The sequence below is a fragment of the Mustela nigripes genome, chromosome 2, assembly GCF_022355385.1.
Source record: "Mustela nigripes isolate SB6536 chromosome 2, MUSNIG.SB6536, whole genome shotgun sequence".
Lineage (NCBI taxonomy): Eukaryota > Metazoa > Chordata > Mammalia > Carnivora > Mustelidae > Mustela > Mustela nigripes.
The window spans coordinates 8,666,704-8,677,636 of record NC_081558.1 but is presented as its reverse complement, the minus strand read 5'-3'; the positions used below and the strand labels follow the sequence as shown (position 1 = coordinate 8,677,636).

Genomic DNA, 10,933 nt, shown 5'->3' with positions numbered 1-10,933 from the left:
GCACTGTGATTATATTTGAGAGAGAGAAAGATAGAGATTGCTACAGAGAGCATGAGTGGGGAGGAGAGGGAGAAGCAGGCTCCCTGCTGAGCAGGGAGCCCAACACGGGGCTCCACCCCAGGACCCTGAGATCATGACCTGAGCAGAAGGCAGATACTTAACCAATGAGCCACTAAGGTGCCCCTGTATTTATCTTTTATCTACATTTTTTTCCTTTGTATGCCATGATTTTCCCTGCCAAACCATACAAAAATACTTTTTAAAATTATTTTAAAGATTTTATTTATTTGAGAGAAGGAGAGAGAGAGCGCGCGCACAGGGGCAGGGTGAGGGGCAGAGGGAGAGGCAGGCTCCCTGCTGAGCCGGAAGCCAGATGCAGACTGGATCCCGGGACTCCAGGATCATGACCTGAGCCAAAGGCAGAGGTTTTACCCTGCTCCACCCAGGCGCCCCACAACTGATCTTTTTTTTAATCAGAGAATGTTCGGGGCACCTGGGTGGCTCAGTGGGTTAAAGCCTCTGCCTTCAGCTTAGGTCATGATCCCAGGGTCTCAGGATGGAGCCCTGCATCAGGCTCTCTGCTCAGCAGGGAGCCTGCTTCTCCCTCTCTCTCTGCCTGCCTCTCTGCCTACTTGTGATCTCTGTCTGTCAAAAAAATAAAATCTTAAAAAAAAAAATCAGAGAATGTTCTTCGTCAAAGGGAACATGTGTCGTGTGCTTGAGGATCCCTTGACGTCTGCAGCAGCACAACCACCTCCCAAGTCATGAACCCCAAAGGTGTCACCAGCTATTGCCAGATATCCCCGAGGGGCAGAATCCCATTCCTGTCCCATGACAGACAACCGCTCAGTTCCTGGGGTGGCAACATACCGTTCAATGATCATTTCTCCTTATTTTGGTACTTGGCGCATCTGATGAAACTTGAACTTCTTTATTTGCACTAATTTCCTTACTACCCTATGGATTTACGTGTAGACATATCATTTAGAATTACTTGCTTATGAGGCAGAAAAAGGCAAATTCGACTGGAAATAAATTCTTCAAGTTCTGTGGCTGTGGTAGGGAGATGGGCATCACTGAGTTCAGGGCTCTTCCACGCACCAAAGTCGACTTGGACGTGATGCTTCTGTGGCTTCATCAGGAACCACTACACTTTTCCCCATAGATCCTGCACATGGTGTTGACCATGACCTCCAAATTTTATATATATTTTGCAAGGCGTGATTTTTAGTCTAATAATCTATGGTATGCATATGATATGTATTTTTTAAGATTTTATTTATTTATTTGACAGAGATCACATGTAGGCAGAGAGGCAGGCAGAGAGAGAAGGAAGCAGGCTCCATGCTGAGCAGAGAGCCCGATGTGGGACTTGATCCCAGGACCCTGGGTTCATGACCTGAGCTGACGGCAGAGGCTTTAAGTCACTGAGCCACCGAGGCGCCCTGTACGATATGCATTTACACGATGTTCAGCTGACCAACTCCATCAGTGGTAGTAGATTTCTGGTTATTTCATCTTTAGTTTGTTAAGTAAAGAATACCATCACCTCCAATGATAATTGCTTCTTCCATGCTATTCTTCATGCTGGTCATTGTGTTTTCTGACATGAAGTTTGAGATGAATGCTCTGATAAGTCATTGGAATGTCGGTAAATACCTCTGGGATTTGGTTTGGTTCCTCCTTTCAGTGGGAGGCTGCCCACACACCGCTTCCTGGTCATGCTGTGCTCCCAGACGTCTTGGATGAGTCCTTGGCTGCCTGGCACACAGTGTGTCAAAGTGACCGCAAGAGCCGGGCACCAAAAAGTGACTGACACTACTGTGGCACTGTCCTCAGATTTTGACCAGGGGCAAGCAAAATCAATTCCATAGTGGGGATTTTTAAATAAGGTTAGAGGGGAAGAATAAAGATGTTTCTGGGTCACACAAGGGAGTCCCCCTAGGCAATGAACCATTTGTCCCAATTTCCCAATCAGAGTGAAGTGTGTTCAGTGGCAAAGCTTCATCTGGTGCTGAATCTGGGCAGCCCTACTGAGGGCCTTTGTGATGTGAGACTGGCCCTGCTGTGTCTCCCTTTCCTTCCTCATCAAATGGGATCTTAGTAGTACTTCCTTGCTAAGAAGTCTGGGAAGATGAAGAGTAATGAGCCGATCCACCTGTGAGTGGAGTGTCTTACACTTAGTAAGCCTCCCTAATGTGTCTATTACTAGTGTGAGCGTTCCCGTTACCCTTCTTACTGTCCTTGTCCTGGTTGTCTCTATAGACTTAAGATCAGGAAGCAAAACGTCTCTCAGTGTTGTCTGTGACATTTTACACTGTAGATGAGTCAGTGTTCCTGGACAGGTAAGCGTGCACTTGGCCTGTGAAACTCCTGGGAGGTAATGCCTTTAATGATGACTATTTTGATTTCTTGTTTGGGCGGTACCTTCCCATACTTTGAAACCTTCACAAGTACCTGCTGTGATTGCTCGCTTTTGGCAATTTGTGCCTTCCCTGTAAGATAGAACAATTTGGCTGAGGGGGTGCCTGGATGGCTCAGTCGGTTAGGCGTCTGCCTTCGGCTCGGGTCCTGATCCCAGAATCCTGGGATCAAATCCCTCATAAGACTCTCTGCTCCCTGCAAGGAGTCTGCTTCTCCCTCTGCCCCTCCCCCATCTCTCAATCTCTCAAATCAGTAAATAAAATCTTTAAAAAAAAGAAAGAACACTTTGGTTGTTTCTCCCTCCCACTACTACCTCAAACACCATGTCAATATTTCTAACAGACCCATGAAGAACCAGTTTTTTGGAAAATGCACGTCTATATTCTGCCACTTAAAGATAGTTCATATTTTCCACTACAAGAAGGATCAACTGCTCCCTTGTCTTTCGTTCAGAGCCAAGAGCAGCCTTTTGAAACTTGGGTGACCCATTCCATTAGGGGCCTAGTTCAAGGTCATAGAGAAAATATCTCCATATGATCAAAGAACTCCTTGAGTTTCATAAGGGGAGCTCTTTATTCTGGGTTAGGACATCGTCTTATAGATGGGTCTTGAGTTTTCATGGACTTTCCTCAGTGCAGGTGGATGCAACAGCACTCCAGTACATTCTGGCAGTAAATGTTGCCATAACGAGAGATCAACACAATCACCCACTCTTCCCAAGCACAGCCTCAAGATAAAATATCCCGTTATGCCAACTACACTGATTAAAGGGCCTTTGAAAGCACCATGATGTGACCTCAGGACAGGACCCGACTGTCCCTGTTGCTACCTTTGAGAAGCAGAACAATCCATGGCTATCTGTGGGAAGCGCATCAGTGCTTTCCGTCCAGATGGGGCCACTACGGGAACTGTACAATTCCTGCAAATGAAAGTAGGGCAGAGGAGCACAGAAATGAAATGTGGCTTTCTCAGCACCATCTTCTGAAGCTCGGCAGTGTGATAAAGGGGAGCCAGACTTACGCATCTTTTCTGGTGAATGCACATTCTTAGCATGGTGGGTGTTTTATGAGGCAGCGATGGGAAGTTAGGAGAGAAAACCAAAAAAAACCCAGAGGTGTTCCTGACATTAGGAAATCGTGACTTTCAAGAAACCTGCTCCTACATGATTGTTTTCCAGATAGTTCTGAAAGGGGAGATGAAAAACAGATCCTGAAATGGAAATATCTTCTGAAACCATAAAAGGCCTAGAAGAAAGCTCAGGCAATAATTTCTCTGACATTGGCCGTAACAACATTTTCCTACATAGGTCTCCTGAGGCAAAGGAAATAAAAGCAAAAATAAACAATTGGGACTACATCAAAATAAAAAGCTTGTGCACAGCAACAAAAGATAACCCACTGAATGGGAGAAGATACCTGCAAATGATATATCTGATAAATGGTTAGTATCCAAAAGGTATAAAGAATTTATAGAACTCAGGGCACCGGAGTGGCTCAGTCAGTTGAGCATCTGACTGCTGGTTTGGGCTCAGGATATGATCTCAGGGTCGTGAGATTGGGCTCTGAACTCAGCTTGGAGTTGGCTTGTCCCCCTTCCTCTTCCTCTAACCACCCCTGCTCTCCCGGCTCATGCTCTCTCTCAAGTAAATAAAATCTTAAAATCAAGAATTTAGGGCACCTGGTGGCTCAGTTGGCTAAGCATCTGTGTTCGGCTCAGATCATGATCCCAGGGTCCTGGGACAAGTCCCACATTAGGCTCTCTGCTCAGCGGGGAGTCTGCTTCTCCCTCTCCCTCTGCCTTCCCTCCCACTCCCCTGCCCCTCATGCTCTCTCTTTTTCCTCTCTCAAATAAATAAGTAAAATCTTTATTTTTTTAAGGGAATTTTTAAAAAAAGATTTTATTTATTCATCTGACAGAGATCACAAGTAGGCAGAGAGGCAGGCAGAGAGAGGGGAAAAGAAGCAAGCTCTACCACTGAGCCACCCAGGCGCTCCTAAGGGAATGTTTTTGTTTTTGAAGATTTTATTTATTGGGGTGCCTGGGGGGCTCTGTGGGTTGGGCCTCTGCCTTTGGCTCAGGTCATGATCTCAGGGTCCTGGGATCAAGCCCTGCATCGGGCTCTTAGCTCAGCAGGGAGCCTACTTCCCCCCCACTCTCTGCCTACTTGTGCTCTCTCTCTCTGTCAAATAAAAAATCTTTAAAAAATATTTTATTTATTTATTTGACAGAGGGAGAGACAGTGAGAAAGGGAACATAAGCCAGGGGAGGGGGAGAGGGAGAATCAGGCTTCCAGGCAGAGCAGGGAGACCAATGTGGGGCTCCATCCCAGGATCCGGGACCATGACCTGAGCCGAAAGCAGACACCCAATGACTGGGCCATCCAGGTACCCCAAAATAAATAAAATCCTAAAAAAATAGGGTGCCTCGGTGGCTCAGTGGGTTGAAGCCTCTGCCTTCGGCTCAGGTCATGGTCCCTGGGATTGAGCCCTGCATCGGGCTCTCTGCTCGGCAGGGAGACTGCCTCTCCCTCTCTCTCTGCCTGCTTCTCTACCTACTTCTGATCTCTGTCGAATAAATGAATGAAATCTTTTAAAAAAATCTTTAAAAAAAAAAAAGAATTTATAGAACTCAACACCAAACAACCAAATAATCCAATTAACAACGGGCAGAATACAGGAACAGACATTTCTCCAAGGAAGACATACAGATGGCCAACAGATACATGAAAAGATGCTAAATATCATTTGTCATCAGGAAATGCAGATCAAAACTGCAACGAGATGTCACCTCACACCTGCCAGAATGGCGAGACTCAGAAACATGGGAAAACAGAAACGCTGGTAACGATGTGGAGAGGAAGGAATCTTCACGCGCCGTTGGTGGGAATGCAAACTGGTGTAGCCATGGTGGAAGACAGTATGGAGGTTTCCTGAAAAATGAAAAATAGGTCCTGTGATCCAGTTAGCTCACTACTGGGCATATACCCAAAGAGTACAAAAACACTAATTCGAAAAGATATATGCACCCTAATGTTTATAGCAGCCTTATTGACGATAGCCAAGTTAGGGAAGCAGCCCAGGTGTCAGTGATAGGTGACGGGATAAAGATGTGGGGGGTTCCTGGGGGGTTCAGTTGGGGAAGTATCTGGCTTCAGCTCAGGTCATAATCTCAGGGTCCTGGGATGAGCCCTCAGTCCAGGATCAGGCTCCCTGCTCAGTGGGGAGTCTGCGTGTCCCTCTCCCTCTGCCCCTCCCCTAGCTTGTGCATATGTGTGTGCGCGCTCTCTCTCTCTCTCCATCAAATAAATATATAAAATCTTATTTATTTATATAAAATCTTTTTTTAAAAATGTGGTATATATGTACAATGGAATACTATTCAGCCATGAAAAAAAAAGAAATCCGCCCATTTGGAACAATATATGGAGCTAGAGAGTATGATGCTAGGCGAAATAAAGCAGCAGAGAAAGACAAATACCATAGGATTTTACTCCTGTGTGGAATTTAAGAAACAAAACAAATGAACAAACAAGAAGAAGGAGACAGACCAAAATCAAACCCTTAGCTACAGAGAAAAAAACAGGTGGTTACCAAAGGGGCGGAGCAGGGGATGGATGTGGGTGAAACAGGTGATGCGGATTAAAAGTGTCTGGGTGGCTCAGTCGGTTATGCCTCCACCTTCTGCTCAAGTCCTGATCCCAGGGTCCTGGGATGGAGCTCCTTGCTCAGCAGGGGAGCCTGCTTCTCCCTCTCCCTCTTCTTACCACTCCCCCTGCTTATACTCACTCTGTCAAATAAATAAAATATTTTTTAAAGATTTATTTATTTATTTATTTGACAGACAGAGATCACAAGTAGGCAGAGGCAGGCAGAAAGTGGGGGGGGGGAGCAGGCTCCTGCTGAGCAGAGACCCCCATGCAGGGCTCAATCCCAGAACCCTGGGATCACGATCTGAGCCACCCAGGCGCCCCTCCATCCCTCAATTTTTAAAAAGATTTTATTTATTTATTTATTTATTTGACACAGAACATGAGTTGGTGGGGGTGTGTGTGGTAGAAGCAGGCTCTCCTCTGAGCAGGGCGCTGGGCATGGGGCTTGATGCCTGCCTGGTCCCTGAGATCATAACCTGACTGGGGGGCAGCCGCTTAACTGACTGAGCCACCCAGGTGCCCCTCCACCTCTCACTTCTTGAAGCTGAATAACTTTTCTTCTGTCGTATGGGTGACTGAGGATGCGACTGCCTGCAGGGTCCCCTTTGTGTGAGAAGCTCTGGTAGAAAACTGGCCCTCCTTGTCCCTTTTCAGTGAGATCAGTTACGGTTCCTTAGCTCCTCCCCACAGTTGCCACCTGCTACGTGGCTCCGGGGAGGCTTCTCGGTCCCTGAGCAGGGTGGGGACACTGCCAGAGTCGAGGGGGATGTAGGTGGCCTGGTTTGACTCAGACGATCTTAACAGTGACCACGTCCTCGGAGAACTGAGAGGGAGCGATCTGTCGCAGAGTGATTCTGATTCCATCATTGTCAGAATGAAGATTTCCGTCTAGTATCCCATAGACTCACCCATCAGGGGGATTGTTATTTTGATGAAACGCAGTTTTCTGGTAGGTCTGGTTATAGATGGGATTAACTCGTGTAATTACCAGAAAGGGTTGGATCATGACCACCGGGAGTGACTGGATCACTGCTGAGAAAAGAGTCCCTGCCTTCTATTTTCCACGTCAGAAGCATTTTCTTATCTTAACCCATTCTAAACCCAGAAGTCCCTTTTCACCTCAAGTGATGCTTTGGTTTTGGTTCCAATGATGTTTTTCTGAATCTGACCGAAGTTCCGGAAGGATGTCCGACCCGGGCATCTGCCTGGGCATCTTTATGCCAAAAGTGCCATGTCAGACTCTGGCTGTTCAACACTCAAAGACCAAAATGGAGCGAGACTCATTGCGTCTGGAGAGTCACGTCTGTCTGTGTTTGCAGAGAAGGGTGAGAGTTTTAGAAACCCACTGGCAGCGCTACGTTTCCCGGCGCGCATTCGCCCAGCGAGCGCTTTCTCGCCGGCGTTAGGCTCAGACATCTAACCTCCGGCCCCGCTGTCACTCAGGCGTGAGGGGGCGAGGCCTTGCAAACTGTCCAATCAGAGGCGGCGGAGGCGAGGCGGTGGGTGGGGCGACACGCCGCAACCACCCCGGACGTCGCTGCTCCTTTCAGTCTCCCTGGAGGATCGCGGGTCGCCTGTATTTAAAGGTGCCACGTTGCTCCGCTGCTGTTTCTTTCGTGCTGGGCGCTCTCCCGTGCGCCGTATATCAGGGGGGCCGCCGGGGGACCCAGGAAACCGAGAGATGGTGAGCGTGCCTGGTGGGGTGAGGAGACAGGCGCTGAGGGGCCGGTTGGAACCGGTCGGAACCGGCTGTGGCGGGACCCCCGCGGTCATCTCCGGAATCTGCGGACCCCAGTCTTTGGTGGCGCCCCTGGGACCTCGGTCCCCTGCGGCGCGCAGCTTGCGCGCCGGCCCGGCAGCGGGGACCCTGGCGTCCGGGCTGCCCCGTTCTGTGCGCGGTGACTTCGGCCCTGGATGGTCAGGGCAGCTCTGCGCCCGCAGCCGCGTCTCCTCCAGTTGTGCGGTGGCCGCGGGGAGGCTCGTCAGGGGACCCGTCGTGACTCACTCGTTCTCGTTCGTGCGTGGGAGGCGCTGTGGTCTCTGGGGTCCCCAGGCCCTTCTTTTCCCCCACTGGGGGCCCGTTTCCTCCTGAACTTCCAAATGTTTGGGAAGCAAGGGTCTGAACCCTCTGACCCTGTCCCCCCAGCCCCGCTGCCCCTTGGGCAGGCAATAAAACCTACTTTCCCAGTTCCTTCCCGCCTTCCCTAACGCCAGCTTCCCTTTCCCAGTTCACTGTGTCGTTGTCAACCATCGATCCCATGGGTGTGTTTCAAACAGACCCACTCTTTTACTTGTTCATTATTTAGCCACAGTCAGTGAATAGCTGTTTGTTTGTTTGTTTTTTTTTAATTTTATTTTTCCTGTGTGGATGCTTTACTTGAGAGAAACGCCGAGAATAATCACCTGGAACTGCTTTTGTATGAAATCTTCGTGCCTCTCCCCCCCAGGATCTTTCCTGGGCACAGACATCCTGTGGGAAGTACTTGGGGTGGCGGTGTACCTCCTTGAGACTTTCCCGGGTGTTCTGTCCTGTCACCCCAGTTCCAGGTCAGCGCTGCCCCTCTCTGAGTAAGTCGCTTTTAAAAGATTTATTCACTTGATTTTAGTCTTCGTTTTTCAATGTATAAAACTTCGTGTACTCAGTAGAGCTTCAAACACGGTATGAAGTATTTCCAAAGAGGCGAGAGAGAGGGGTAATTTCAGAAAAATAACGCCTGTACTGCATTGCATGTGTTAAAAATTCTGTTTCCCCCCATTTTCCTCCTCCCAGCGTAGCTAGTAATATTCTGAAATCTCTTATTTTGGGTGAGTTGAAATGGATTTTCAGGGCTTAGATTTGCAGACCTGAAGTGTTCAAGTATGATTTAAGTTCCTGGAGCAGTTACTTGCCACGGAAATAATAATTAACACTCCCCCCCGCCCCGCCCCAGGAATGCAAGAATTACTTGTGAGGGTTCTTGTTGAACTAGCGGAGGGCCTTTCAGTTTTCTTCTTTTTCCTACATAAACACCGGGTTTGAGTGATTTTGCTGGACTCTTCAAACTGTGGGTTCATGTGACTTAAAATATCAGTGGTTTCCAAGCCACTTTCAGGGGGAAGCAGAAATTGAGGTTGATGTCTCTAAGCTAAGACCCCCTTATTAGATTCTGTTTTGTTTTGTTGTGCCTACCCTGGGGCTTGAACTTACAACCCCCAAGATCAAGGGTTGCATGCTCTACGGACTGAGCCAGTCAGGTGCCCCTTAAACGAAGACCCCCTTAAGCTACGAAGGCAAGTGCTTGAAGGCCCAGTTGTGTCCCCCCGCCCCCGCGCGCCCCCCCCTCCTTCTGCTTCTCCCTGCAGGTGTTCTGTTTGCTCACACCCATCGGAGGTTAGGGATCAGTGGGTAGGTGGGGATGATGAAGTTGTAGCTATGTAGGTGTGCTCTGAGTATAAATAAGGTATATCCAGAAAGTCTGGGAGTCTGGAGTTCTGTGTTCTGGGTAAGGATCAGTGAATGGGGAAGTTGTTTGGCTGAGAATCTTGAACTGAATCCTGGTGAGAGTTTCCTCATTCAGGAGAATGGAAGCCTAAGGGAGGGAGCAGTTCCATTTCACCCTGGGGAGGGGAGGGCGTGCAGGGCTCCCAGGGTTCATACCTGTGGCTGCTCAGGTGCCCCAGCCCTGCCTCACCAGGGACTGACCCACTCTGGGACTTCTGTCCCCACAGGATGAGTCTAGAATGTGGAACCTTCTGAATGTGCCTTCCCCTTCTGTCCTGAGGGAAGCCAGCTGCCCCTCTGTGCTGAGTCCCATGTTTATTTCCTGGATTCTTTCCTGATCCAACAGTGCAGCGCTTTGGCTCCGGTTTCCCTCAGCACTTGGGCTCCTGGGCTGTCAGTTGATTGAGAGATAAGGTAGAAAGCTAGAACGCTAGGGAAGCCAAGTAGAATTTGTGTTCCGTTTAAGCAAGAGAACCTCAAGATTGGAGGTGAATGGACTTAAGTTCTCAGAGACATACTCCATTTTGGTATGAGGAAAGCTAGAAAATTAGGGAAACCAAGTAGGATTTGTGGTTTGTTTAGCCAAGTGAACATCAAGATGGGAGAAGAACGTGCCTGTTTCCGTTCATCTTTACGTGTTAAGTCATTTTTCATTTTTAGTTTGTGTATTGCTATGTAGCCTCAGGCTACATTGTGAAAAAAGATGAGATACCGTGGTGCTGGAGGGGGGCCCCCCCTTTCCCTGACCGTCAGGCTCCCTGGGTTGCTCCTTGGGTGTACCCGAGTGAAAATCAGTGGGAGTTCCACCTAGTTTAGGGACCACAGCACCGCTCTTGTATGTGTTGGGGCTCAGCTTTTCATGTCTTCTCAGCATTTGTGGAGCTGGGCTGTAGAACAAGGCTTTGAGTGGAAGTTCCTTCTCTCTTTCAAGTCTCAGGATGCAGGCCTCAAAGAGCATCATAGTGGGTTATGTTTTTTTTTTTTAAGATTTCATTTATTTATTTGACAGACAGAGATCACAAGTAGGCAGAAAAGCAAGCTGAGAGAGAGGAGGAAGCAGGCTCCCTGCTGAGCAGAGAGCCCGATGTGGGGCGCTGTGGGGCCCGATCCCAGGACCCTGGGATCATGACCTGAGCCGAAGGCAGAGGCTTTAACCCACTGAGCCACCCACACGCCCCCACAGTGGGTTATTGAAACGAGTTCAGATTAATTAAATAAAAGATGTTCTGTTTCTGTCATCAGGGATGGATGTTAAAGCATCTGTCTTCATCTTTTTTTTTTTTTTTTTTTTTTTGCTGCCTTGTAGGCTTGACTTCTTTTTAAAGAGCAGTTATGTTTACAGAAAACTTGATCAGAAAGTGCAGAGAAAAAAAAAAAAA

At 48.3% G+C, this 10,933-nt stretch overlaps 1 protein-coding gene across 2 annotated transcripts in view; it reads left to right on the top strand.

The window, feature by feature from the left end:
* Positions 1-7,594: 7,594 nt before the first annotated feature.
* LOC132009693 (zinc finger protein 709-like) overlaps positions 7,595-10,933 on the top strand; it is a 24,814-nt gene continuing 21,475 nt past the window's right edge. Inside the window, exons 1-2 of one of the 2 annotated variants that reach the window (XM_059387724.1) lie at positions 7,595-7,757; positions 8,521-8,641. Coding sequence is in view for 1 of the 2 variants with exons in the window: in XM_059387723.1 (XP_059243706.1) it covers positions 7,755-7,757 (3 nt within the window). In the remaining variant the exon portion in view is untranslated. The remainder of the gene's footprint in view (positions 7,758-8,520; positions 8,642-10,933) is intronic. The other variant, XM_059387723.1, reaches the window with a different exon arrangement.